We start from the raw sequence: 27461 nt of genomic DNA, 5'->3' as shown, positions 1-27461 counted from the left end.
AGGCGCTCAGGGCCGTTTTAGAAGGATGTTCCGACACGATCCGAAAACCCCTCCTGGCCCCTGTAAACATGTCGTAAGGTCAAGGATCCGAGATGGAGGCTGAGAGCGCGTGATCCAACAACAGACAAGGGTTACTTCAATTTACGACATCGTGTCGCGGCGAAATTCAAAGGCAGCTTTGTGTTTACATGCGTCATGATAGTTATCTAGAAAGGCACAGAGTAGGATTGTTAAATATGCTAATAAGCATATTTACCCACGGTCACTAATCTACGAAGTAGCTAAGGGTGTTATCAGACACAACAACGCCCAGAGTACAAGACTATACGCGCACAGCCAATGACCCATCTTGCTGGGAGCAATGTGGCTATACTGAGCAACCGTCTTCTTTTACCAAGGTGTAGAATAATAGACGAGGAGGGTATATAGTGGGATGAGACAAAACAAGCTAAAGCATAAACAATAGAATACTCCAAAACAAAACTCCATAAAAAAAATGCGCGATTCAAACAGAACATCTCACTAGATAATAGAGAGCAAGGTCATAGGTATGTCGGTATTCGGTACCTTGGAACGCAAATTGAAAACGCCGGATATAGAGAAGACGAAGCTAGTGGTTGGAAACTCCGACGCCAATCCGGCCATTGTCGATGAACAGTAGGTCATATCCGTCATAAGGCGATCTTGGGGGTATCATGCATGCTATGGTACAATATCAACGTGATCTAATTTCCGCCGGACGCCAATATTGTAAAGGTCGAGGAAGAGGAAGAGTATGAACTCCGTAGCCCATAAGACTCCTGAACCATATCAAATACTCGTATGGTTGTGTTAAAAGCTTGAGCAAGCATGCCTGATAAACGCCGCCAAACACCGAAAAAAAATAATATATATACCGAAGGAAAGGGACTCTGGTAGTCGAATTCCTATTCTTTAGCCCAACGGCCATCTTCAGAATAAGAGACAGGGGATATTATCTCCGTAGCAACTGTTCGCATATCCTCATCACCCGAGCTTGCAGCGCCATCCGCGCCAGGCGATCTTGATAGGGCACTGAGCTTCGCGGAGCCTGTTGGTGAGGCTTGATTTCGTTCCATTCGGCTTGGTTGAATCTTAATACGACCACGTTCCAAGGCCTGGAGAAGGAGGGAATTGACTTCGTCTGTAACAATGTCTTTGAGTTTATTCATTGCTTCGTCGGATACTTGAGAGCCATATGCATTCCAGCCGAGCTTGTCCAAGCCTTCTGAAACAATGGACTTAGTATCAACAGCAGAGCCTGGCGGTACGATTTTGTGGAGGGCCGCTGGAGAGATTTCGTTCGATCGTCGAGAGAGCTTCGCTGGTTTCGGTTTCCCCGAGGCTATCGATCCAATTTCGTCGTGGGCCCGTTTGTGGGTAGTTGTGATGATGTGCTGATTCGGGCCTTCGCCCACTTCATTTCGAATTTTATAATAGACCAAACCTAATGTGGCAGCCAAAGCCTGATGGCAAGCCTCTGGATAAAGCCGGGCAGCTTCGGCGCGAGTCAGATCGGATGGTAGGTCACTGGAGTCACTGGAATCACTCAAATAGCCGTCTCCTGGAAATATTGAACCATGGGGGTGTGGCATGCGTCCCCAGTATTGGTATCCCTCCAACTGGTAAAACTCCGCTAATTCAACAAGTCGGTGAACTGGAGTCAGGGGGAAGGGAGATCAGTACTTCATTTGCGTTTTTTTTAGAGGTAATGCTCACCCCGATTTCGTCGTTTTAAACACCAAAATTTCCAGACAGTTCTAGGGAAGAATTCTGGCCATCGAACGGTTCCATCCTCTTCAACAAACGGTACAGGGGTGATTGGAGCGTGGACTGTGTGTGCAAGAGAGTTAAAACGAACCCGTTCTGTGTGGTTCATTCTCGTCCGAAGCTGGCTAACGATAGCCTGAACTTGACACACATCGGCTCCTGTTGTGCACACGTTTGTGTGAAGCCGTTGGACATCGAGTTGGAGTTGGTTGACAGCGTTCTGTACGCGACTGACATTGCTATGCAGAAGTGCATCGTTTGATCCGAGTTCATCAACATGGGTTCTGAGCTGGAGGATTTCAGTCCTCAAATGGGAGGCGTCGATTCGGATCTGATTAACGTCGGTTTTTGTTTTGCCAACTGCATGTTCAATTTTGGATGTGAGGGATCTTTGGGCGTCAAATTCTCGTAGTATTGATTCATCTTCTTTGTTTCGTCGGTCAACATAACCGTTCTTTGTCAGAACGGTGGAATGGAGTTCTCGCACTTTGCAGTCGAGCTGGTCAAGGCGGTCGTGGATATGATGAAGAGCAGGATCGGATACGGAGGATTGGGGTGTAATTTCTCGCTTCACTGAAATAGTGCTTGTCATGCTTGAGGATCTGCTGAGAAGGGTGCTCCCTCTCTCCACGGTGGACATCATCTTTCAGCGAACGGGAATCACCGTGGAATCGTCCCTAACACAACGCAGTGTCCATTTTGAAAGACATAGAGTTGGAAGTTGATTTAGGAGATGCTGGTGTGGTACTGTATCGGTATCATCTGGATTATCTTATCGGCATCGGTAGGGAGGAAATGGGGATGGAATTCAAAGGAGAAGCGGCACTTGGGATCAAACAGACAAGACAATGACCAATTTTGGCAGACAGGGCGAAAGGAGTCGCGGGAACACCGACAAGTTGGCGATATAAAGTCAAACCGCCCGGACATGAGCGGATGATGCACAACACCAAAGCACTATGCCGGATCAGGAAGCTCAGCAGGCTCGGCGCTCGCTTGCATGCGTTGGCCTCGTATTCGAAACCCGACTAGGCCCAATGCGGTACTGATTCCGTGCCAAGAACGGCAGCGTGCCCAGCCGCTGTTGGGCTGAGAATTTTGCACTTCGTCCAACCCAAGGCCCTGCGGACGTGGCAAAAGAAGGCAAGGCAACAAGTCAGAAGTGTCAGCGACTGGGGAAAGCAGCAAAGGAGCCCAAACAGTCATAAAGACAAAGAGTGAACCTGAGCAGGGCGAGGACAACCCTTCCGGGCTTTTAGAGGTGAAAGACCAGAACTGTGCCATTTGTGACCAAACAACCTGTGACCAGTTCCTTTCATGTGCGGAAGAAACTTAACTATTCTTAAAACAGTTAAGCTCAAAACCAAGGCAGTGTCGGCTTCGTAAAAGCCATTGGCAGCCACCAGTGATTGGCTGACCAGCTCCGCCCGGGCCTCAAAGGGACAACCGGTTGCTGGGTGATTGGCCAGGAGCAAATTGTTGCGATCATTGTCTGTGCGCGTGGCGTTGATCCAGTTTGCTTGTCTGTTCCAGGGTCGTGTAACAAAGGTAAGAAGGGCGTATGACGCTAGCGGCTTGGTGCCTGTTGCTCCGTAATTAATAAACCTCAGAATCAGACAGAGAGGTGGTGTGAGAACAAACTGCGACAAAAAATTGATGTTCTGCCTATGGGCGGCAAACCCTGGCTGACATGATGGGCAGATGACTTCGTGTGATTCTCGCGTTGCGGCGCTGTCCGTCCAAATGCCATTCACAGGTCCTGTGACGTGACAGGATGCGGACAGCGATGGGCGACTGTTGGAATCAGAGACAATAGGCAATGATTCATTCTGACGACCAGCCGCCGGTCTGCGGCATCGCTCATTCCTGGATTGTTATCCTCGTCCTATTGAACTGACCATCATTGGAAAGTCTGGGGTGAATCATTGCAGTACCCTGAACATACCAGAGCAAATTACCTGATCCGAGTATTCTGGATTCAAAAATAATCATTTAACCTGTGGCCGCAGGATTTCTGAGGCGGGTGTGCCCAGGGTTGCTGGGAGCCCGCTGCGGAATACAGGCATAATTTCGTCTGCGGCATTCCAAATCATCCGCAAATAGCTGGGCGTATTCTGCAACGACTGCGGTTGTCTACAAAACTTCTTCATCTTCCCCGAAATCTTGAGTCAGTGGTATTGGCATTGGTGGCGACTGTGCTCGCCAGGCTTCCTCCTTGAGACGGCAGGGCAGACGTCCCGATTGGCAGTCTCCTTGTCCCGAAATACTGACAAGAAAGAGCCAAGGGCAAATCAACGAAATCAAGTGTCCACGAGCGGAGTACCCCGTGAAGAGTTGTAGTCAACTTTTTTCAAAGATGTCACAATAGATTCGCGGGTATGACATTCATGGGAGCAGCCTACAGAGGGTCTGTTAGCCTATCCTTCAATGAAGGGCGTAGGCGGATTTCAAAACACGCGCTTGCAGGCTTTTTCAGTCCAGGGTCTGTCGTCCTCACATCATCACTGGAATGATAAGCTAGGCACCCATCACAGAGGGAGCCAAACATCGATTGACAAGCGTTTTGCCTCACAGGCACATATCTAGAGCAGTACGTTTCTATTCCACCAGATGTGAAACCCTCAAAGATCAGGAGGGTTAGGTACCGGGCCCAGACAAATCCACGGGGGCTTCCCAGGTTAAAGTAGAGTCCTTGAAGGTTCTGGCAAAGGTTGGCCGTTTGTAGTTGGCTCGTCTTTGGATTCAGTAATGAATACCCAGCTTCATCAGGGGGACATGGTTGTGGAGCAGCAACACAGGGATGCGAGGAAGAGCAGACGCAGTGGGTTAATATCTGTTATAAACAGCAGTATATGAATGGCAGCCAAGGTCGATGCTCTCTTGTCAAGAGATGAAGTGGACTTAACCAAGCATTATGTATGTACTCTGTATGTAGTGGCGTTTCCCTCTCTCACTCACGCTCTCCGTCTCACTCGCTGACAGTCCACTCTCAGCTGACTCAACACAGCATCAAAGGTGGAATCGGAAGGAATCTGCTGGATTGTTCCTTCCCCTCCGCCCTATGATCAGACGTGGAAAGAGTCACTTTCCTTTTTTGGACATGGCTCAAATAGGCAGCTGTGTTAGGTAATCCAACTAGCACCTCGCTCACGTGACCCACATAGATTAGCCGAGATTCCCCTTTAGGTAGCTTAGTGAATGACAAGCATACAAGTCCTCCATCAGGTTATAGCCCTTTGCACTGAAGAGCAAGTGTATAAGGTTGATTTACAAGCTCAGACTTTGGGATTCAGAAACAAACAGTATAATGATCTTGTGAGATGTTATATTCAACAAGAAATTGAATCAAATCCCTAAAAATTCACTAACTGAAGCCAAATATGTTGAACTTCCAGAGGAGTACAATTACATAGATCCATTGAATGGCTGGCAACACAAGCTACTAGCTTATCTTGTGAAGGAGAAGCCAGAAATCATAAAGAAGCTTGCAGACAGCAAATTAGAGGCTTTAGAGCCCACATACCTGGGTGAAGAGCAAGAAATTCTCTCAGATGCTACAGAGAAAGAAGAGACAAATAGAGCTGAGCTTCCAGTGCTCAGTATGCATACAGATATACCAAAATCCATCACCAAAGCCAAATACTCTGAAGAGTAGCTTTATTGAAAGGAGGCTCTAGATGTTGAAGTCTCCAAATTACAAGAGAAAGACATCTGAATTCTAGTCAAGAAGAAACCTCAAATGCAGATTCTCTCTGGCAAATGGGTATTCAATAGAAAGCTCAATAATACAGATGGCACAGTATGATTCAAAGTCCATTGAGTCATATATGAATTTGAACAGCAAGAAGGCATTTACTACAAGAAGACCTATACAGCAGTTATTAGTGGATCTACAACAAGAGCCTTCTTTGCTATCTCAACAGCCAAGAACTGGAAGATCAGAGTCTTTAACTTCATAACAGTCTTTCTAAATGGAACTCTTCCAGAGGACAAATGTGTATACATTCAACTACCTACTGGATTCAAGCACAGGTGGAATAATCTAGTAGAGGTCTTACACCAGAGACTCTACAGGTTAAAGCAAGCTGCTAGACTTTGGTATCAAGCAGCTACTGACTATCTGAAATCTCTAGAATTCCAGATCTCTCCATACAATGCAGGCCTACTCTACCACAAGAGAAAGTAAATCTACCTAACCCTACATGTTAACAACTGCTGTATAATGAGACCCAACAAAGCCAAAACAGAATGACTTATCAAGAAGCTTCAGAAACACTTCAAGATCAAGAAGATTACAGAACAGAGCCATTATCTAGGCATGCAGATTCAAAAGCAGCCAAATGGAGATCTTTTTATGAACTAGAAACAGTATATCAAGAATCTACTGACTAAATATGGAATGGAAGACTGCAAATCTTCCAAAACACTAATGAAGAAAGAAATAAGCATCAAATTTACATCAGATCAGACTCTTAAAGATGAAGTTGACAAGCAGGTTATACCTATGAATTACAGAAAAGGCCTGGGCTCTCTACAGTTTCTAGTTACATGTATGAGGCCAGATATTGCATTCACAGTCAATTATCTGGCAAGATTCAACAGCAGGCCCAATAGAGAGAGCTGGACAGCATTCAAGCAGATTCTACACTATCTTAAGAGCACAAAATCAAAAGGAATAGTCTTCAAAAGGGATATGGATTCTGAAGGCTTGAAACCAGCAGCCAGTTCAGATTCTGACTGGGCTGGAGCCAACCCTGCATACAAATCCACCAGCAGCTATATTATTACCATGAACAGAGCTCCAATATCATGAAGATTACAGCACCAGACATTCATCTCAAAATCTACAACTAAAGCAGAGTATTTGGCAGCTAGTGAAGCTGCTTGTGAACTGGTTTGGATCAACAACCTGTTAATAGATGCTGGGGTAATTAGTGAAGGCTCAGCAAGGCTAAGAAGCTCAAAATTAAGTGTTGACAACAAGAGAGCCATTAACTTAGCCAAAGCTGAAGCTATAACACAAAGAGCATGTTATATTAAGATTTGGCATTATATGCTAAGAGACTGGATGCAAAAGGACAAAATCTCAATCAAGTACATTGAAAGCAATGCAAATAAAGCTGATGGGCTTATGAAGGCTCTCATAATGAATCCCTACACTCAATTCATGAGCACAATAGGGGTGATGGATTAATACAGGAAAATATGGAGGTTTATCAGTAAAGCCAGCAAAAATACCATATTGCAGTGAACAGAGCTAAGTCTAAAGAAGAAATAAATCTGGATTTTGTAATTAATTTTTATTACAGATTTGAGAGATTTGGAAGCTTTGGATCTTTGTGGCTCTCACTCACTGCTGGAGCTCATTGCATGGGGGGGTGTTAGGTAATCCAACTAGCACCTCGCTCACGTGACCCACATAGATTAGCCGAGATTCCCCTTTAGGTAGCTTAGCGAATGACAAGCATACAAGTCCTCCATCAAGCTGAATGGATAAATGATATTCCATTCCGATGAAGGTTGACTAATCATGAGGCTGATTTCGATGTGATTGGTTCCCTGACGAGAATCCACCAAACAATCCGGCGCTCAGAAAAAGGGGGCCACAGCGAGCCAGCCCCTGATAACGAAGTCTACGTCTCCCTTCCTTGATGGAACCGTATATTCTGTGCCTATAAGACGAGGTTCTTGTCGATCTTGTAGTCCATATTATGATGATGATGATGATTATGATGATGAGATGTCTTGCAAATACAGCCTCTCTATCTTTGTTGGCGAGAAATGCAGTTAAAAACGGTGTATCATGGGCATTTTTCAACAGAAGGGACGATGACCTCGTCCATACCCCTGAGGCCACCGGATGCCGCTCCTCGCCATTAACTGCGCTGGACCACGGAAACATGGAAAAGCATGTCTTTCCAGCGAGCACCTTCCACCGTGCGTTCACCTTGGTGGGCATCTGCTTCCCTCGATATAGGGGAACCTGGCGGCCAGAAATTTCCTCCTCAAAGCAGACCTTGCTTGCTCCATATCTATACCCATAGTCAGTACTCGTAATTTCATACAGAGAACGTATACATATTCTCCGCTGTCTCTTTCGTCTTTCCTCTCTCAAAAATAGAGACTGTCGCAGGCATGAGTTCTCTCCTTTTCATCATCCTCCTTGGGGGATCTCTCGTCTCTTTGTCGTCACAGACAGATTTGCAGAGCGATGTTTCCACTTCTAACAGCACTACCGAGCGGGTCGAGCAACATATTGTCGCACCCAAGTGTGACTGTTACGTGGTCTCCGGGCCGGAGCCAGGCTACTTCCAGCATTACCGCTTCTATGATTTCCGGCCTGCTCCCGCGAGAGACACCCCGAAAAAGGGCATGAAGAAGAAAAATGACAAAAGGGAGAAAGATAAGGAGAATATGGGACCCACGGGGATCAACAGTCGTCATCACGCCCTGAATGGACACGTCTTCTTTAAGGAATGGAACATCCAGAGCTGGCACCGTGTCGGGTCTACGCTGTTCCCCATCAGCATCGTCCACTCCTATGACAACGTCTACATCACCGAAGGCAAGGCAAGCAGTTCCGACGGATCATACCATTTGGTACTCCGCTCAACCAGACATGAGGACTACACTTCAACTGCAGAAGTCCAGACCTCGGCGGAGAATATTCTCCACTGTTCCTACCGCGTCCGCATGCGGCTCTACTCAACTTCCCAGGGTGGGTCGGGCAAGATACTACCTCCCCCCGGCGGTGCCGTTGCCGGGATATTCACCTATCACTCCCGAAACAGCGAATCGGACATTGAAATTCTTACCATCGACCCTCCTAATCGTGTGCACTACTCCAACCAGCCGGATTGGGACCCGACCACCGATGAAATGATCCCCGAGGCCAGTGACGATATCGATATTGAAGTTCCTTGGACGGACTGGGCTGATCATCGTCTTGACTGGCTTCCGATGCAAAGTCGCTGGTTTCTCAATAACGACCTAGTACTTGAAAAGGGCTATGGCGTGCCTTCGTCTCCGAGCGCTCTCGTTCTAAACTTGTGGAGTGACGGCGGCATGTGGTCGGGAAATATGTCTGTAGGCCAATCGGTATATATGGGGGTTGAATGGATTCAAATCGCATACAATACCTCCACTCAGCACGTTGGAGAGACACATGACCCCCACACCCAGTATGTGGACCATGGCAATCGCTGGGGAGAGCGGTTTCGTAGCTATTTCTGGAGGAGTCGTTGGCGTCATAGGTTCAACTTGGGCAGGATGAAACCTGCAGCAGGGGAGCCAGAGAAGAATCCTGAAGGCAATGATGGCAATCGTGATGGACGTCCGGTTCAACAGGAAGACCGAGACCGCGATTACGACTACGACCAGGGCGAGTATGCTTCTGATTATGATCACGAAGATAGTCACAGCGGTGATCGTGATGGTGGGAATCCTTCCAAGAAACTCGAATGCGCTGTTGTCTGTCAGATTGACGACGTAGGTATGACCGGCGTCCCTGAGGTTGTGTGGGACGCATCTTGGGAGCAACACTGAGACGCCAACGACCGGAATCAAGAATGTGTAGCGTTCAGGACGGCCAAATGTCTATTTACCTCTAATTGCTCTGTAGCAAGTAGCTAGACGATATGCCAGCATACATAGCCCAAAAATTGATGATTACCTGGACCAAGTTCACAAATACAACACTTAGTGAGCTTCAGCCTTCTTAAGCTTTACATAACTATGCACCTGGAAACCCTTTTTTCTCAGATCTATCCCTCCAGAGGATAGGGATCAAAAAAAAAAAAAGCGAAGTCAGCCAGACAATAAGCCATAATTAAAGATACAACGATACCAAATGATAAAAAAAGGTCTTCAAATTTTTTAGACGCTATCAATCACCCTTCATGGGGGAGCGTCGCCTTCCGGTCTTGCATAATAATACATATTGTACATTTTTTTTTATTTTTATTTTTATTTTTTTTTGCCCCTTGAACATTCCCAAGTACCAAAGATGCGACGGGCTTCCCAAACCATTCGTTTCAGTTCGATCATTTCAAGCAATTCAACCGACCCCTTCGCAAAATAAGACAACGCAGAAGGTAGGCAAAAAGGGGGGTATCCATCCGTAAAATGCTCTTCAAGTAAAAAAGCCCCAACCAAAGCACCAAGCTATGCCAGAATGCAAAACCAGTCAAAAAACAACAGAAGCAGACACTCATTATAGCACGATCCCAGCAAACCAAACACCAGATCCAACCCTTATCGTTCATGAACTCCAAGTAAACCACCCAAGACCAGGTCTTTTTGTATCAAAAGTTGTAGTAAAGGCCGCAAAACGCCATTATCATATGCCAAAATGGAGGTACAAGCCGACTGGACGCCTGTTCGAAATAAATATTTAAGAGCCCCAACCCAAGCTCATGTCAAGATTTCAGCGTCCGACGGAGGGAAATATAAAGTCAGGGTAAAAGAGTCATCGTCGAAACACCGAATCAACGCCATAGAAGTCCCGTTGTTATCGATTTTGGAAGATGCGCGAAGTCAGCGAATAATGCCCAGCTAATATCTTTTTCTGCCCGCCACAGAGAGAGACCCTTTCGAGATCGATCGATCCTTTTGATTTTGCCGATGGTTGTCCGTAATACTGCCAGCGAGTTCGACCTTGAGAGCAAGTAAGTGCATCGTGAACAGGGGAATGAGGGACTACATGACTGTGCGAAGAGACAACAACGAAATAAAACCGCCAGCAGCCAACGAGGGCGCATTGCAATGCGTAAGACGCTTCTCACCGTCAACTGAGCCAGGTTACCCCAGCCAGGCGGACAAGATGAGCGAATTACTATAAACAAAAGCGAAACACCCCCAGCCCAATACTACAGCAGGTTACCCTGTGAGCAGGTCCGGCAGGCGTATTACATGGGACTGGAAAAAAAAAAAAAAAGAGTAACATCCCAGAAACATCGCAGGTTGCCCAACGACGCCCGGAACGAACGCTATATACAGAACTGATCCCTCATTCCCCTGTTAGAAAAGTTAGAATTTGACTGCACATACCCGCTCTTATGGTTTAACCTCATCCCATCCAACCCGAAATCAAATTGGCGAGGAGAGAGCCGTGCTATCACGAAGCCATTACAGCAACGATCTAACATCGAACTCTCGTTTCGGGTCGAAATCTCCATCTAGACCCCCGTTCATCAGCTCGGCAACTATCCTCTTGCGGATCGCGGGTATGTCTCTTGGCCCGTAGGACAGGGGCTGCTCTAACGCCACCAACTTGGCGGTCGTCAAAAGGAACACACCGCAGTCGCTGCCGTTATTCTGCTGCGGGGAGGTCGATGGGAGAACCCGCCACTCTTCTTCGACGAAGAGATTGCCCAATTCACCTCGGAGCCACTCTTTGATCTTGGCGACGTAGGCGGAAGAGCTGCCGCCGAGGGAATCAAAATGTTCGATCGTTCGAACAGCCGGTTTGACCACCATGAGAGTCCAATGCGCATGGTTATGAATGGGCACGAAAACTGACTCCACTCTCAACAATGATGGACCCCCAATTTTGGCACGAGATGCCCAACGCCGTACGGACTCGTAGCCTTTGTCACGAAGGCTAGAGTAGAAAAAGGTATTGAAGGCGTGGTGCTTTGGCTGGTGGTGCCTTCCCAAATTACCCGATGACCGACGAGCGTAGTCGATAATTAATGCGAGGTACGCATTGATGATTTCATCGTTGAGCCAAGCCAACGGTGTTGCGCACGTCGCAAAGTCACGGCGTGTCAGGGCATCTCCACTGAGTGTGGTGCCGAGCTGACGACTGTCGGGTTGGGACAGTGCCGTATCGACTTTCGACTCCCACTTGGCCGGGAGTGGTCGGATGATCGGGCCTTGACGGATTCGGGGGGTTGGTCGACCGGCTGGGCGTTTCGAATCTTCCCTTTTGGCTGCCACCGAGAAAACAGAAGCCTGTGGGTCAAAAACCCTGACTGACGAGATTGGACGTCCACGCGGGGTCGTGGATGGCAACCAATGGACAGACTTCTGTTTGGTCCGCGGTTCTTCACTGGGGCGGACCGGCTCGGCGACGGGAGACGCAGGTTGAGATATTGCTGTTGGTTCAGCAGAGGCAACACCTTGGGCCTCGACAATAGTCAGAGGGGTTCCGGCCGGTGTCTCAGGCTGAACTGGCAACATCTCTTCCTGGAGAGATGGAAGATTCGGGCGGGGGGACGAGGTGAACCATGCCGCCATCTTTGTCTCGAGCTCTTGACGCACCTGCTCTCTCGCTGCCCTAGACCGACCGAAGCCCCTAAAGGGTGTTCGGTTGTTTGGCTGGCGCCTAGGGCCGGGCTCGCTGGTGCTCTGGATCGATCTACTACCTCTCCAACTAGCTTCGCTTTTCATGACGCGTCCGCTGGAGATTCCCTGGACGGAATCTTTGGATTTGGCACGCTGGGACGGCGCCTTGTCCTTTCGGACAGCCTTGCTCGTTGGACGCGGCTCGGTAGATCGACGACTCGAGACATGAGTCGGCGGCGTGACAACACCGGGTGGTGTAACCGTTGGGAGCGAGGCCGGGGTTACGTGAACAACTGGAACTTGGGATTGGCGCTGGTTCCGTTGCTCCTCTCGCTGTCTCTTTCTGTATTCGCACCAGGTCATGAATTTGCGAGCCGGGGGACAGGCTTTGCAGAATTCGCTGACCTGGCGTTTGACGGTTCCGAGGATTCTCTTGGCGTACACCACCCAGGTTGGTTGATTTTGTGCAGGAATTGGCGAGGGCACAAAGGACGAACTCGACATGGCATTGCCTATTGTTCTTAACGTCAGAGCAGCTCCTTTTTTTTTTTTTTTTTTTTTTTTTTTTCGGTGGGGGGAGGATGTATCAATGTGATACATTCGAATAACATACCATGTTTGCACTTGGCACATACGCCGGACGCATTGCCAGAAGCTTCCTTGGAGAGATCGTGATTGATGGGAGATGGACGCGTTGGGGTACGCGGCCAGCTTCCGGGAATTGGCTGCATCACAAACTGAAAGAAAAGTCAGCCCAAAATCGTTCAGTTTCTCAGTTACGGGAGATATTACATCTCCTGCGTCGGCTTTAGATCCTTCAGACCCTGAAAGCTGACAAGCACACTTCGCAACAGTTCCAAGAGAGACGGTATTCGCCAGCTTGAGCTCCACCTGCATCAGTTAGGATCATCATATTGCCGTTGTGCGTTTAACCGGGAAACATTGACTTACCAATGGGGATCGACTTGCCCGCCCTGTGTCGATCTCGTTCTGCATTGGATCCTCAACCTCATCGATCTTCCGCTTGACCGGAGAGAGCTTTTGTGTCTTGCCAGACACAACAGTGTCTCCGTCACATCCTTGTTGGCGTTTTGATTCGTCGCTTTGGGGATCAGAGTCCGGGGTCGGCACGAGCGGCTGTGACGCCGATACGTCGTTACGCGATGCGTCCGTGCTAGCTTCCTGGCGTTCTGTTAGCGACTTGTCATCCTGCTGTGTTGACGGAACAGCCTGCGGTTTGGGAACTGAAAGAGAAGAACGGGAGGCAACGGCGCCAAAGTTTAGGATAGGCTCAGAGAGCTTAGCAACTTTTGGCAGGTTTCTCCGAGGATTTGGCCTCAATGTATTCCAAGGATCCGGGAACTTAACCATAGAACGGGAAGGGATCTGATAGGGATGGTATCTTGGGCGGAGCTGCATGTGGTAAGGCAAAGCCGGGTTGAATACCTTTGGAAGTGCAGCACTGAAACCACCACCGAGATATCCATAGACCGAATGGTTTTGCCAGCTGGGCCGTGCTGGCACGAACTTGGGCTTCGGCTTGGATATTGGGATTGCCAGGGGCTGGGACTCGGGCTTGGGAGGCGCGGGTTTCGCGTACGCAGAGACGAACGGCCGGCTAATGTCGAATCCAGGGCAATAAGGATTACTGTCCAGTAGATCAGCAACTCTGAAGGGCATACCATTTGGCCCAACTTGGGCTTGGACCTGTCCCGGGCCCGAAACATACCCGTTGTCGAAAGGCGAGACTGGAGGGAGCGGCGGGTTAGCAAGCGACAACGGCAATGTTTGCAGTCCAACAGCCTGACCCTGATTTGTGTCCAGGGCCCCAGTTGTCTGAGTGCAAGCATTAAATTGTACTCCGACGTTAGGAGCAGGCTGGAACAGGGGCGCGGTCGTAAAATTCGGAGGCTGTGACACGACAGGCGGGTATGGGCTTTGAAGAACCTGCCTGGAATCCTGACTTTCGCTCTCGCCCATTGTGATTTCGACGGAGGTTGCTTGCTGAGCCAGAAAGGCGCCGTTTAGCGACGGGGGATATGAATGGTCGCTCTGCGAGAGGTTTTGAAAAACCTCCTGATCGACGTCACTCATTGTCACATCACCATGAGTTTCTTGGGGCAGGCATACATTGAAACCTTGGGCAGCCGAGAAGCCAGCCGGTGCTGGGTTTTGCGGAACCTGCTGCTGGCAATCCTGGCTTTCGCCTTCGCTCATTTGCACATCGTCAGGAGGTGCAAGCTGCGTATAAACCGAGGTGTCGAAGCACGCAGGATCTACATGTCCGCTTGAAGGTGCGCTTTGACGAGGTTGCTGGTCGTCCTCGCTCATTTCCACGTCGCCAAAATCTTCTCCCTGGGCCTGGCCGGAAGGGTTAGAGTCCACAGGAGTTTCATACCCACCTGGACATGTGGCTTGACGCGACTCCTGGGCGTCCGGCTGCATTTCTACACCGTCAGGGGCTGCTTGCTCGGCCAAAAGGTCGATATCAAAGTCGTATCCACTTGGGGGCGTGCTTTGGCGTGGCACGTTCTGACGACTTTCCTTGGGCTTGGGTGGTGTTCCTCCGAATAGAATCCGATCAAGCTCGTCATCGCTATCATGGCCTATTGGTTTGTTAGACTCGCCCTCTCGCTGGCGACCAAGAGATTCAGTGAAGAAGGCCAAAGGGTCGGTAGGCTCCTTTGTTGTTGCTGCACTTTTTCGAGTCTCTTGCTCGCCATCACTGTAGTCTTCTACAATGAAGCCAGGAACATGATAAGGCTCCCGCTTGGTCTTTTTTGGGCTCTCAGACGCCTTCTGCTGGGACGGCGAGTCTAAGCTCAAGCTCCCAAGTCCGGGGAGGATACGTTCATGTGACGCTTGGGGCGGTTGTTGCTCCATATTAGCACTCGAGGTCGCAGGCTGGGGAGCGTAGACTAAGTTCAGGCACTGTAGCCCTGAGACAATACGTCGTGGTGGCGTTCGGGGAATCTGCTGTTCGTTATTCTGGCCTTGGTCCTTGCTTTGCGAGTCCATGTTAAAAGCTGCCGTTGGAACTGGATACAAGAACGGGCTAGGTTTGGGAAGGTGGCAAAGGCCAAAAGAAGAATAGGAGATGAAGGAGGAAGGAGATGAGAGGTTGTGGACACAAGCGAGGAGGAGGATATGACGCGTTGGTGGTGTATGTACGAGAAATGTGATTTGCGAAAGGCTTTTTGGCAATGGTAAAGAAGAAGTAAATGGCAAGCGTAAAGCCTGATCGAGAAGCGTTAAGATGTAAGGTAGTGATGGAGAGTGAGGTAGTAAGAGGAGAGACGGTGGCAGCAGGATAGAAAATAAGTTGCCGTGGTAGAGGATCTGTGGGACAGGTAAAAATTTGATAAAAAGTGAAGCGAGGTCAGGAGAGTCCCGTCAAGTTTGTAAACAAAGCGTGACTATTACCGAATTAGAATGTTGTGTTCCTTGTTTTGAAAATTTTTTTCAGTGTCAACGCGATTCTGGCCGAGGAACACAACAGAGAGTCTCACTTCAGTCGCGTAGTGAGGATAGAGCTTCGAAAGTGAGGAAATTGAGAGGATATAGCACCGCGTCGCCGCACGTAGAATCGTGTCCCCCCAAGAGGTAAACTGGCAATTAAAAATCGACAAGGATGCGCGTTGCTAGGTGCGAAGGAGGACGGAAAAGTGAGATATTATGAAGACGATACGTGCAAGAAGCAGCTCCAAGAGGCCTTTTAGCTTGCAATTGGCGAAAATGCTCGCAAGAGAGAGTAATCGAGGAGTAAGATAGGTGTGGGAGAAAAAAAAAAAAAATTGTGATAGCACAATAGAGAAGGATGAGCTCAAGTTGAAATAGAGGCTGGATTGACAAGATATGTCCAGGCTCTGTCAAGCAAGGATGCAAGATATCAGATATGGACTCAATCACAAAAGGCAGTAGAGAACAGATTGCTTGTGAGAGTCCAAACAAAAAAGTAAGGTGTGAGGGATTGATTTGCTACAGCTTCAAGGGTATCAAATGCTGGCAGCTGCAATGTAGGGTATGCAAAGATGAAAAGGAGTTCCTTGTAGATAGATGGAGTAGAATGAAATGCAGTGAGTAAATGAAGCTGGAACAATGAATGAAGGTTGCGGATGGAAAGGTTTGTAGTAGTGGTGAGGATGAGGAGGAGGAAGATTGCAAGAAGAGAGGAGGAAGAGGAGGAGAGGGAAGAGAGGGAAGGGAAAGGAAAAGGGCGAAGGTAGGGACGGAGACTGGGGACAGACATGTAGTCCGGGGCGACAGAGGCGACGTCAAGGTTACTTGATAGGGAAATCCAGCGCAGTTCACCCTCGCCAGGCCCGCTGGAGTTGCGCTCTGCTGGTCGGCGGCTGCCGCCCATCACGACTTTTGGCGCGCTGTCACGTGATAAACAGACGCCCTTGCCGCTTGGGGCTTAGCGCGCTGAGGCCGAGGCGACGGGCGCACGGGCCATCGGTGGAAACGGGTTGGCAGATCATGATGATGGGTGGTTCGCAAACCCCCGAGGGACGCTAACCGAAAAATCGAGAATTTCATTATCATGATGCTGGGTAGATCTTTCCGAGCTTAAAACTGACATCTGCAGCCGTTTACGGGGTTGATGACACTGACGGTGGCGCAGAGAGACTGGTGGCTTTGCCGCGATTCAGAGCTGCAATGTTTAACTGGCAGTTTATATACAGAGTAGCGATGGTTCTTTTTGGTGAAGTGGAAGTTCATTAACTAGGGACAGTCACTTCATTCAATTTGCTGTGTGAATAGACTAGAAGGTGGCCTCCTATACCCCGGACTGGTTGCAAAATTCCGTACTCGCATCATCATTAAACGTGTATCTAGGAGCCTGCTTCTAATATGCAAATATTCAAGCAACCATGATTATGGAATTGAAAGCCCACCAGGAAATCTAGGACCATTCTAATTTCTCCGTTCTTATTTGACGTAACAGCAAAAAAGGGCGCCGAAAATGGAGAATTGAAAATAATTTGGCGACATCCGGCTGGCAATGAAACCAACGTGCAGCCTCTATCGGTCGAGTCCGAGAAAGTGAAACAAAATTGGGTTCACTTCAACCGCTAGCCATGCGATCCCTGAGTGTGCGAGTTAGCAAAAACTCTGCTGCATGAGAGAGAAGACCAAGTTGAACGAAGGGCGGCAGTGCGAACCAGAATACACTATCAATTTCGTGACAACTTCAACGTCGTAGCGAACCCGTGGCTTAGTTATCATCGAGAACATCTCTTCTTCATTCTGGGACTTGTATGGATAGTCCAGTGAGTGCGCCGCCACGCCGGGGAACGCATTAATCCCATTCTTCTCACAGGTTGGAGACCCGGTTCCCATCATGTTTTTGTATTCATCGAGCCTCAGTGGACTTCTGTTGGCCGATCTTTGTGACTGTTGGCGTATCGGGTTGGAGGTTGGGGTGGGGATATTACTATGGTCGTCCCCAGCGGCGGAGGGCGACGGTCCAGCACTTCGTATCAGATCCGGAGAGGACGTGCTTAGGCGCCTTCGATGCTCGCGATAGGCGAGGGTCTCGTAAGCGTCGGCTTCCGACTGCGGTCCAATGGAGATCGCGCGCCGGCGTGGATGGCGGATGGATGTGAGCATGGATGGTATCTCCGCGACGTTGGGGATAACATGGTCGTCTTTAAGGTGATCAGGGACTCGTTTATACTCACTACACCAAGGAACCAGTTAGCCATCCACCCTTGCGCTAGATTTCGCATAGAAAACAAAAAACAAGGGTGGCCGTACGAAGCTTGTGTAAAAAATCGTCTCGGCAAACTAAAGCCCGACTTCTCGATAAGTCTAAACAGCGGGGGAAGAACTCGGAGGAGGGACGGCTTCATGACCTCTCTCCATACAAAGACGGTGGCAACGCCAAGGATAATCCGCAACACCGCCTTAACCCAACCGATCTTTTCAAGATCAAATACGATACTGCCTGGGATAGGATCCGGTAGCCCAAATCTCGTCTTTCCAAAATGCCACCCGCCTAGCTCGACCCCAATCATCACGCCTGCGAAAGCAACGCTATCATCGAAACATGGACAAGAATCCGCCGGTTCCGGATGAATCCGAACTAGCACAAGAACCACCAAAGCCACGAGAAGTGGTCCCTGAATGCCTCCCGAAAGAACATAAGCGTCGATCGCAGCGCCATACGAACACTGTATAAATCCCAAAAGAGCTCCCAGTAGACAGCCTGCAACCACATCCAAGAACCCATGCATGCCACAGTATAACCGTCCCAGAACAATAGATGTCCCGTATATGAACAGAAGGAACTGAAGAGCTGCCTTCGACGTGGGTGAGAAGGCAGATGCGGCGGAATTCAAATTATGCATCGCGTAGACCACCACAGAAACGGCGTTCGTGGAATGGGTCGAGGGGAATCCGTACTCCAGTGCTGCAGAGCCGGACATGGTAATTCGCTGCAGAGGAGGTGAAAGCGGTCGAGGAAGGCATAGTAAGTCTTTGATGAACCCACTAAAGAAGACGCCAGATGCAAGAAGATGAACGGTGCTATCCAGATTGTCAACATTTTGCATGATCCCGCGAGGGTTGTGTGCACTGACGCGCGGCCGAATTGAGAATGCCCGCACCAGAAGAGGATGGGTAGCATGACCATGTAGAATGTGTGAGTGCCGAGATTTGCACTGATGGCAAACCATGTATCAAGGGTGGGAGTGCGCATGCGTTCCTGCAGCCACGCGAGATATGGTGTCTCCCATCGAACCAGAGGGAGGGTCTTCTGTCGCATCCAGTGCCGCCATGCTGGGAGCCTTCGCTGATCTGGGATAGGATGAATCAAGCAATCAGCAGCAGATTCGGCAATGTGTTTCCTTGATACTCCGGGTGTACGGTGCCTGTGTTTACTGGGAATGTACGGCACATACAATGGGTCAGACTTCTCAGGCCTGCGTCTGGTTGTGATTTGTCCTTGTTCATATTTTAAGATTATCAGGTCTCAGAAGAGCTTTGATACTTTTGTTCCCTGGATAAGCCGGCCCGGCCATAAGAGCAAGCAGCCCTCAACTTCAAAGGCTTTGTTCAACAACGGTGCATCATGGGGGAAAGTGATTCTGCAAAAAACTTGCACAGAGTGGAGAGGCGAGAGCAATTGTTGTCCATAAGAGTTTACAAGACAGCCTCGGAGAGATCCAGTGCCATCCTTATCTCTCCTCAAGCACGTGAGGTAATTCTCCGAGCAGCTTCTGGCTGTTTCAAACAGTTCCCTTGGGAGATGACGGAAGGTGTGTGTGCGCCAAGGCCCAGCTGGGTGCAAGAATAGCCGACCCTGCACCCCAGCACTGCCCAGTATGTTTAGCCGAAGAACGGCAGCCCAAACAGCAAAGCCCACAACGGTCATCCATCCAAAATACGATTAGTTAGTGTGTGTTACTCCGGAAGAACTCCCGTATCTGTGCAACCGTTTTTCCTAATGGACATGCATGGACACATCAAGAGCCAGAAAATACTCTATCCTGTGAATGCGGTTGTCTCTTGTAGTATCTTGCTCTCCAAGACAGTATGACTCTGCCACATTCCAGGATATTGACAGTTTTTTGGAGACTTGAGTTAAGGTTCATGCCAACTTTTCCGTATTCCCCATCTTCAGTCAGCCTTTATTTATGTAACCGTAACGGGTCGAAGCAACCCCTCCGATGCACGGAGGAGAGTTGCGTAGGATGCGTCTTCCGTACAAACCAGCTTTGCAGCGAACTGAACAGACTCCACAGGTGGATTCCACTGATGTCGAAATCTCCCCCATGATCCACCAGTAGTACGAAATAGAGCCGAGCTGATTCACGGACTGCCGATGGCTGGTCCTTTCTTCCCCTTTCCAGAGCGATTCTCCGTCTCCAGCAAGGGCCCATCGCCCAAAAATATCGCATCTTGACATCCTCCTCAAGCTCCTGAGACCGCGACGGGTTGCAATCTCGCCCGGTCTGATGATGTAGTGAGCATGCAGATCGGAGGGTTCGCCAGGGGTTGGCACCAATAGCGTGGCTGCAACCGTGCCCAAACGCCCCGTTGCCATGGCAGCGTCTTGGGGTAAACAGTGGGCTTCCGTTCCGTGCCTTACAGGGCAGATTCAATTGGCGTCGCTGTGCGTGTTCTTTTATACGACCTCTTTTTCTTGATGGGAGTCGCATCGCTCCCCAGAAGTTCTTCACTTGATCACAAACAGAAATCCTCCTCCCGCAGCAACATTTCTCTCTTCCCTCTCCATTCTGTGAGCCGCTATTGTTTAGACCTCTATCCTTGCAAACCGCATTGTCGTTATTAAGTCCTCTATCAAACACTGAACGAATAGCTCGTAGAGGGTCTTTGATTCCTTTTCCTTTTTTTTTTTTTTTTCCTCCTTCGGATCACTCCCTCTTTCTTTCACATCCGTCTCAGCAATGTCAGGTCGCGCCTACGAAGAACAACACACCTACGGTGGACATATCCGACGTCACTCATCGGTAGTGAACGAGAAAGGCCCTTCTTCCTTATCGCCTCGCCGCAAGCCAGTCAGAAGCCAGAGTACGCGCGCAAGCAATGGCACAGTTAGCACCACCATGAGTGTATCGACAGGAAGAATGTCTCAAGCAACAAACATCACACAACCTCCATCGTACTCGAAAAAGTTTGTCGTTGTCGGCGATGGGGGCTGCGGCAAGACTTGCCTGCTAATCAGCTATTCCCAAGGCTACTTTCCCGAGGTGAGTTGGCGCCCGATAAAGTGCATGAGATCTTCGAGCGGACACGGAAGCTAATCGCATTGCAGAAATACGTTCCTACAGTTTTTGAAAATTATATCACCCAAACTACGCATACCCCGTCGGGCAAGACTGTTGAGCTAGCCCTTTGGGATACTGCAGGACAAGAAGAATACGACAGACTTCGGCCGCTCTCGTATCCGGAAACAGACCTTCTCTTTGTATGTTTCGCTATTGACTGTCCGGTCTCACTGGAAAATGTAATGGACAAGGTACGCGATTTTCGAACTTCTCTCTTAATTTGCCTAGAAATCGAGAATCAAACAAAGAGCTCATCTCTGTTTGTAGTGGTACCCTGAAGTCCTCCATTTCTGCCCCACCACCCCGCTCATCTTAGTTGGCCTCAAATCCGATCTACGAACGAAGCGCACTTGCATCGAACTTCTCAAGAGTCAAGGATTAACGCCAGTCACGCCTGAACAGGGCCAAGCTGTGGCTCAACGGATGGGCGCCTTGTATGTGGAATGCAGCAGCAAGGAGATGAGAGGTGTCGATGAGGTGTTTGAGCTTGCAGTCAACACAGCGGTGGGCATACAAGAAAGCAGCTGGAATTCCCACGGAGGTGGCCATCAAGGTGGTGGCAAGAAGATCAAGAAGCGATCTTGCAAGATTCTTTAGGCGATTCGTAAACAAAACATAACGAGCAACAGCTTTTTAGGCCACGAGCTTATGTTTTATGCCTGCGAGACGATTTTCGGTATTCGAGCGAGCGACATGCGAATATTTCAGTTTGTCGATGATGTATGATGAGCAACAGGATGATATGGCATGTCCTGTTGCCATGGGACATCCGCTTCCCTATTATTTCTTTCTCTCTGGCGTGCCGTTTCTTTTATTTTCACCGGTGACGCTATGATCCCATCCTTATCTTTGGCCCCTTAAACTACAACTCTTGTCCATTTGTCCATTTTCACTTCTGCTCCTCATGATGTGTATCATTCCCCTAGCGGATTATGTCTGTCAACTCTAAAAATATTTTCCTTTTACTCATCCTGTTATATCACTTACCTGTTTTGCTACGAAAGCTTATCTGGTAGGCTTTCTGGAGGATATTATGCATGGGTTCGGTGTTTATTGAGGCTAGCTTTTTTGTACGTCGGGGAACCAGATTAATGCAGCATGTGTACGACATTGATTAGACAAAACTATTCAATTCTCTTCGGGTTGGAGCGAACTTAACTAGTTCTATATACATGAGACGCCAACACACCTTGATAGGTATTGCATCCGTAGACGATCAGACAAATGAAGTAGCCATCTCCTCCGTTAAATGCCAAAGGAGCAAAAGAATTCAACGGGGACCTCCACTGTCATCATTAAGCGCCATCATCTCATTGTTTCATCATCACCTTCCTGTTTTACCTCATCCGCACCCGGGCTCTGACTTCCGTCCCCCTTTGGAGTTCTTTCTGAATCTTCCCGTTCTCTCGCACGCTCGTCATCATGTTCCTTTTCCCCACTGCCCTCGCCATCTTTGGCCATGACGTTTTCGAATTGAGACCATAAAGCTTCTACGGAGGAAAATTCATTTCCAACCTAAACCTGGGTAAGAAATGCGTACTAATAGCGTGTTGTTGGTTTGGGAGAGGAACGGGTTGGGTGACATACTGCGATGACGCTTTCCAGATTTCGATTTAATCGGTTTATATTTTGGAGGACTTGTTCAAAACTCTGGGAAGTCGGGAGAGGATGTGATTAGAATGGTCTGGACAGGTGAAAAGGGCGAGGCCTTGAAAACTCTCGCAATTGAAAAGAATGGCCGAGTGCAGAGACATGGTTGCGGTGCCTTGAAACATAGCTGCTAATCAAGGCAATATGCACAGCCATTTCTCAGGCGGTTCCCAGCCATGTAAACCGAAAAGGACAGGGTGAAATCTCACCAGTGAAATTTCTCTCAGCAGCTCCGCGCGCTGCTGTTCAAAGTATGATGTTGAACCAGGCGATTGGGATGAAGACATGTTTGGTCGGCGGGTATAGGTAAATTTTGAAAGACTAGGATAGCCAGATAAGAAAAGAAAAAAGCTTTAATGTTACCGGTAGCTTCTCTATATTATTCTTCAATCTTGATATAATCGTACTGCTGGCGGAAAACATGGGGCTGGATCCAATGTCTTCGTTCCTATGATCAAGTTAACATTCTATACTAGGACTTGGTCTGCAGAGAGGAGCAAATACCAGAGCTCCGAAGGATCTTAAGTATGCAACGCATACAATCAATTCAGAGAGAGCGTAGGGAGTATAAAATGTTGATACAGTTCATGGACTTGGCATGCGCGATAATCAATATCCCGTCTCGTTGAAGTGAGCGTGGAGAAACCGTGGGCAACGGACACTCTAACTACACATCCCCCAATTCACTCACAACACACAATCTATTTCCCAAATTTCAATTCCGTTAATACATGTTCAAGGATATCTTCACATCCTCCACGCTAGGTATCTCTGCCTGTTTGGGGGTTGAACCACCTGTACCCAGCGATGACATAATCTCTACTTAGAGCGGCGATGCAGACTAGCCAAATCCGTCCAGCTCGTCGCGTTGAGGCTTTCACTTTGGAGCGTCAAGGTGAGTGAAGCTAGAGGAGGTTCGGCGTATCAATCCATATTGTTCTTCCGCCTGTCCTCTATTTCGCGCGCATTGCTCTCTTGGGATCTAGCTAATACTATCCTAATCTCTTCCCACAAAAAATGAGTGTATGTTTGTCCCTGCGATCCCGCGCGAATTTGCTCTCTATGTACTAACTCCTTCCTGCATTATAGTTTGTTCCTCTCAACCCGCGGCCTATGCTGCAGTCTCTGTGTGTTTCCTATTCAAGCCTGCTCTTAACCGAGCGATCTCATGTGCCGGCCTTTTGGTTTTAAACAACAAATTGCTAATGCATGGGTGCTTTTTTCCATTTGCAGGGTCAATGAAGATGTTATCGTTCGCCTGAAATGGGGTCAGACCGAATATAAGGGTCAATTAGTCAGTGTGGATTCATATATGAATATCCAGCTGTCCAATACGGAAGAATTTATCGATGGAAAGAATACGGGGACTTTGGGTCAAGTTTTGATACGGTACGTAGGCGCTTCTGGCTACATTTTCCAATGGGAGAGTTCTCGTCGAATTTTAGTGTCTCTCCTCGGTGTAATTCACTGTGTCCTAACTGACTTCAATGTCCTTAGGTGTAATAACGTTCTCTGGATATCAGCCGCGAAGGGGGTGGAGATGAAGGACGTAGAGATGGCGGGCTGAGCGTATCGAAGCAATCATGAGTTTTTATACATGGGAACGGCGTTATCGGGATGAATAAAGACCTTTGACTAATGAGGCTGATTGCGAGACGCGTCCTGTGGACCTCCATATATTTAAAAGGGAGCTCAGGAAAAGTGCTTGGAACACGCAACTTAGGATCTATACATATCGGGAAGGGCTGATCGCATCGCGAGCGCTTCCTGTCTCTTCATTGGCACCCCGAACTTGTGGATTGGGCGGGTTTGGAAGTTGAAGCGATTTCGGATGCTGCGCTCGATCAAATTAACTCACGCGCACTTTAAAGAGAAGAATTTATTTGAAAATACTCCGTACGGTTATCAAAGGGTTTTCAGCTCATTGCGTATACGATGAAGTTGTGCGAAACGTCCGCTGGGAGTAGGTCAGCGACTACGTCTTCTCTGAGCCTCTTTTGCCTCATTTTGCATCATATTCCATTTAAGATCTGGAGCGGCGACCTGGTAGTCCGTGTTGTTTTGTATATGCCTAGTATTCATGATCTCGATTCTCCAGTGGCTTCGATGTGTCAGAGTTTGTATCTTTCTGCGGACAAAGTGTGTCATTGTGTGCCAATCAGAAACCTTGCGGTTTCAAGGAGCATCATCCCGGCCTGAAACAAGACCTAGTGCCTTGAAAGAGGCCCCCGTCCGGTATCTGGGATGATTGGAGATCGACGCTCTAGAAAATCATGGATCTCGTGGGAATGCCATGAACCCGACGGGTTCATTGGACGCGGGAAGGGTAACGGGGTGCGTAAATCAACTACATTCACTCTTGGTTTGAGTCCTCGTCTGGAAGTCATCAAGGATTGGGAATGGCGGTCTCGTTGAAGCTAGCGGTGAAATAACTAGTGACTGGATCGAGACTCCAATTGCTCTTGTGGCTTGAGTGATGAGTTCACTCCTCTAAGTACGCAATTAGCTAGTGAACTAGCTGGCGACTGACATCACCAAGGCTGTGAGAAAGCTGAGATCGAAGCCTTTGGTGCTTGGGAACCGCCACCACAGCGTCTGCAGCCAAGGCAGCAGAGAAGAGGCTGTCGATAAATCGCCCCTAGGATGAGACAGGTCCAGTAGAAATCCGTTTCGTAGGTAGGATGAAATTCTGATTTTCCAGCCGTGCGTCTTTTTGCCCTGGAAAAAGAGTGCGCCCGTGTGACTTGATCACCAGCATCGGACGACAAGTCCAGGCGATGGAGGGTGGCCAGGACGCCACACATGAACCTTCCCGCCATCCTCCAGCAGTCGATTCATCGGTGGACAATATACACTGCCCCGCGATGAACTCATTTTCCACGGACAAACATCATCATCGGGACTAGGGTGTGCTCGGGTTTATCCCTTGGCGTGAAGGACGCTAAACGTGTCGATCCGCTCGTCTTCATCACCCCGAGCGCTGGGGCAAAACCTTCAGTCGACGTTTTAACCAATATGGGAGGACATCACAAGGGTAAGGGCCCCTTATTGATGCGTAAGGGCGCCGGGTCCTCTATCTCTTCACGACCGACTGGAGAATTCTGTGCAATCTGCACCAACCCCTCAGCAAAGGGCGCTAGCTGACGCTTCCACTCGGAGGATGGAGCCCGCCCATACAAAAGCGACTCCAAACCCCCTCGGAATTCCACTAAGAACTGCATGCATTTATTTTTATATTGCAGCCGCTGCTTCAACATGTCAGAGCCATGGTCCATTTCACCATCTCCAAGGGGTGCCGACAGTTAATATTAGCGACTAAAGGATCAATTTCAAACGTCCTTTGATGCATATAATAATAAACATACGAACACCCCCAGCTCTCGCAACTTTGTTTTTAGTCTTTTCTGCAATATCCCAATAATGCAAGCATCTGTTGCGCATTGCTCTGCTGTTTATTTACCACATGTGAGGAGAACGCCGAGTTGTCAGTGACTATCGGGCATTAGCACCAAAAAGGGACGTTGAATATCTCGGCAGCCTGAAGAATCCCGTTCGCCGGGAAGCCCACCGCTCTTTGCTATAACACCAGAGCTATTCGTCACGGGGCTGGCCGTTTAGCCAGGTTCCCAGGTTCGAAAATAGTCGAAACGTCGTCACGAGAACGAAGATACTTGCAGAAGAACCACAAACATATCGATTTGTTGCTTGCTCCCAATATCTGAAGCTTTTCCATCATCAAGCTGTTGCAGCATCCCTATTAATAGTTCTCCCAACTCCACCTCAGACTGCCTGTTAAATACACGCGTCACTGTCCAAAATGCCGGGATTAACGTCGAGGTTTATCGAGCATCTCGGTCCCGGAGAGCCACGCGCATCCTCGGAAGCAGATGTACGGCTCGAAGAGATTCTTGCCGAGGAGTATGGTCGTGTACACAGCTCCGGCTCGTCGACAAACTCTTCGGGCAAAGAGAGCATGGACAAGGAGCGATCAGAAGCCCGCAAGAAGAAATCCACATGGAAAAAGAAGATCAAGATCCCGCAATTTGGGCGATGATTCAATACTTCTTTGGTTAATCATATTCGGCGACAAAGTTACGATTATGAATGAGCGATGCATTTCTAACGAGCAAACCAACGACCACGAACTCCATCTCTCAAAATCCTTACATGATTCTTGCGCACATATTTTGACGCTATTTCATCACCTAGCACATTTTATGCACAGCATCTCCTGTTTCCTTACACCCCAATAACTTTATGTCCAGAGCACGCAGCCTACCTTTTCTCTATCTTTCCGTTGGCCAGCAGGTCATGTTCTGAGCATGTTGCGCCCTTTTTACCCGATACCCTTAGATCTGCAGCTCTTGTCTATTTTCACTCTGTATTTGTTTTTGCGATGATACCCCCTCTCCTTTATGATATTCCTTCACGTGTCTATCACCGTAAGCCCGGAAGCCGGTCCAAAAGTCCCCTGGAGTAATGGCGTCATATATTTGGTGGCTTCTTTACGTACGATTTGGAACTGTTTTACTGGGCAGGTTTTGTTCTTTAGCATAGTCCGCGCAGCTACGTACAATTTCAGTTGGTTGAAATTGAATAACGCTCTACCCATTCTCCCAGTAACACATTCCGCGATGGAGTTTGGAATTGGCCATACGCAGGTAGAGTCAACCAAAAGCATTGGTAGGGCGTATAAAACTATACTTCAATGCAGTAACTTCTGAAGGAATTGTATGGCCAGCTACCGTTTATTACAGCTTTCATCATAATTTGATAATGTGCAGTGGTTTTTATTTTCTTTTGGAAAACCCCCTGGTGGTTGTGAGATGAGCATGAGTTCAGAATTCTCCCACCCCGCCAAAGCCTCAATTTATTCGCCAGCTAACCAAACCCCCCGCCATCAACAAGCGGCATTCAATACAGCCTCCGTACACCTATTCA

The 27461-nt window shown here is 48.6% G+C and overlaps 11 protein-coding genes across 11 annotated transcripts; 5 read left to right on the top strand and 6 right to left on the bottom strand.

The window, feature by feature from the left end:
* Window positions 1-165: 165 nt before the first annotated feature.
* On the bottom strand, window positions 166-2652 carry CIMG_00246 (uncharacterized protein). Its single transcript, XM_001246474.2, has 2 exons — window positions 1738-2652; window positions 166-1675 (listed from the first exon to the last, which is right to left on the bottom strand). The coding sequence occupies exons 1-2, from the start codon at window positions 2429-2431 to the stop codon at window positions 927-929; spliced, it is 1443 nt and encodes a 480-aa protein (XP_001246475.1). The 5' UTR covers window positions 2432-2652; the 3' UTR covers window positions 166-926.
* A 93-nt stretch (window positions 2653-2745) lies between these two features.
* On the bottom strand, window positions 2746-3538 carry CIMG_12891 (uncharacterized protein; the record flags this gene model as incomplete). Its single annotated transcript, XM_004445914.1, has 3 exons — window positions 2746-2910; window positions 3012-3370; window positions 3469-3538. The coding sequence occupies 3 exons, from the start codon at window positions 3536-3538 to the stop codon at window positions 2746-2748; spliced, it is 594 nt and encodes a 197-aa protein (XP_004445971.1).
* Window positions 3539-7923: 4385 nt separating this feature from the next.
* Window positions 7924-9333, top strand: CIMG_00249 (endo-1,3(4)-beta-glucanase; the record flags this gene model as incomplete). Its single annotated transcript, XM_001246477.2, has 1 exon — window positions 7924-9333. One exon carries the CDS (start codon window positions 7924-7926, stop codon window positions 9331-9333), a length of 1410 nt encoding a protein of 469 aa, XP_001246478.2.
* An 805-nt stretch (window positions 9334-10138) lies between these two features.
* On the top strand, window positions 10139-10627 carry CIMG_00250 (uncharacterized protein; the record flags this gene model as incomplete). Its single annotated transcript, XM_001246478.2, has 2 exons — window positions 10139-10322; window positions 10434-10627. 2 exons carry the CDS (start codon window positions 10139-10141, stop codon window positions 10625-10627), a joined length of 378 nt encoding a protein of 125 aa, XP_001246479.2.
* A 287-nt stretch (window positions 10628-10914) lies between these two features.
* On the bottom strand, window positions 10915-15093 carry CIMG_00251 (SUMO protease ULP1; the record flags this gene model as incomplete). The annotated part of the gene is made up of 6 exons (XM_001246479.2): window positions 10915-12587; window positions 12689-12812; window positions 12868-12966; window positions 13027-13257; window positions 13522-13723; window positions 13805-15093. 6 exons carry the CDS (start codon window positions 15091-15093, stop codon window positions 10915-10917), a joined length of 3618 nt encoding a protein of 1205 aa, XP_001246480.2.
* Window positions 15094-16954: 1861 nt separating this feature from the next.
* On the bottom strand, window positions 16955-19197 carry CIMG_00252 (sphingosine-1-phosphate phosphohydrolase). Its single transcript, XM_001246480.2, has 5 exons — window positions 18981-19197; window positions 18660-18876; window positions 17836-18606; window positions 17241-17758; window positions 16955-17165 (listed from the first exon to the last, which is right to left on the bottom strand). The coding sequence occupies exons 1-5, from the start codon at window positions 19030-19032 to the stop codon at window positions 17101-17103; spliced, it is 1623 nt and encodes a 540-aa protein (XP_001246481.2). The 5' UTR covers window positions 19033-19197; the 3' UTR covers window positions 16955-17100.
* A 505-nt stretch (window positions 19198-19702) lies between these two features.
* CIMG_00253 (uncharacterized protein) lies at window positions 19703-20125 on the bottom strand (the record flags this gene model as incomplete). The annotated part of the gene is made up of 1 exon (XM_001246481.1): window positions 19703-20125. The coding sequence occupies one exon, from the start codon at window positions 20123-20125 to the stop codon at window positions 19703-19705; it is 423 nt and encodes a 140-aa protein (XP_001246482.1).
* On the top strand, window positions 19781-22170 carry CIMG_00254 (GTP-binding protein rhoC). Its single transcript, XM_001246482.2, has 3 exons — window positions 19781-20792; window positions 20858-21061; window positions 21138-22170. Exons 1-3 carry the CDS (start codon window positions 20490-20492, stop codon window positions 21465-21467), a joined length of 837 nt encoding a protein of 278 aa, XP_001246483.2. The 5' UTR covers window positions 19781-20489; the 3' UTR covers window positions 21468-22170.
* Window positions 21181-23245, bottom strand: CIMG_00255 (DASH complex subunit DAD1). The gene is made up of 4 exons (XM_001246483.2): window positions 23025-23245; window positions 22730-22968; window positions 22458-22520; window positions 21181-22385 (listed from the first exon to the last, which is right to left on the bottom strand). Exons 2-4 carry the CDS (start codon window positions 22805-22807, stop codon window positions 22176-22178), a joined length of 351 nt encoding a protein of 116 aa, XP_001246484.1. The 5' UTR covers window positions 22808-22968; window positions 23025-23245; the 3' UTR covers window positions 21181-22175.
* Window positions 23246-23473: 228 nt separating this feature from the next.
* CIMG_00256 (small nuclear ribonucleoprotein SmF) lies at window positions 23474-24503 on the top strand. The gene is made up of 4 exons (XM_001246484.2): window positions 23474-23543; window positions 23610-23647; window positions 23754-23909; window positions 24018-24503. The coding sequence occupies exons 1-4, from the start codon at window positions 23538-23540 to the stop codon at window positions 24085-24087; spliced, it is 270 nt and encodes an 89-aa protein (XP_001246485.1). The 5' UTR covers window positions 23474-23537; the 3' UTR covers window positions 24088-24503.
* Window positions 24504-25537: 1034 nt separating this feature from the next.
* On the top strand, window positions 25538-27115 carry CIMG_12890 (uncharacterized protein). Its single transcript, XM_001246486.2, has one exon. It carries the CDS (start codon window positions 26408-26410, stop codon window positions 26771-26773), a length of 366 nt encoding a protein of 121 aa, XP_001246487.2. The 5' UTR covers window positions 25538-26407; the 3' UTR covers window positions 26774-27115.
* The last annotated feature ends 346 nt before the right edge of the window (window positions 27116-27461 follow it).

This window comes from Coccidioides immitis (genome assembly GCF_000149335.2).
Source record: "Coccidioides immitis RS genomic scaffold supercont3.1, whole genome shotgun sequence".
Lineage (NCBI taxonomy): Eukaryota > Fungi > Ascomycota > Eurotiomycetes > Onygenales > Onygenaceae > Coccidioides > Coccidioides immitis.
The sequence above is the reverse complement of the archived record's forward strand: the minus strand, read 5'-3'. Positions and strand labels throughout refer to the sequence as shown.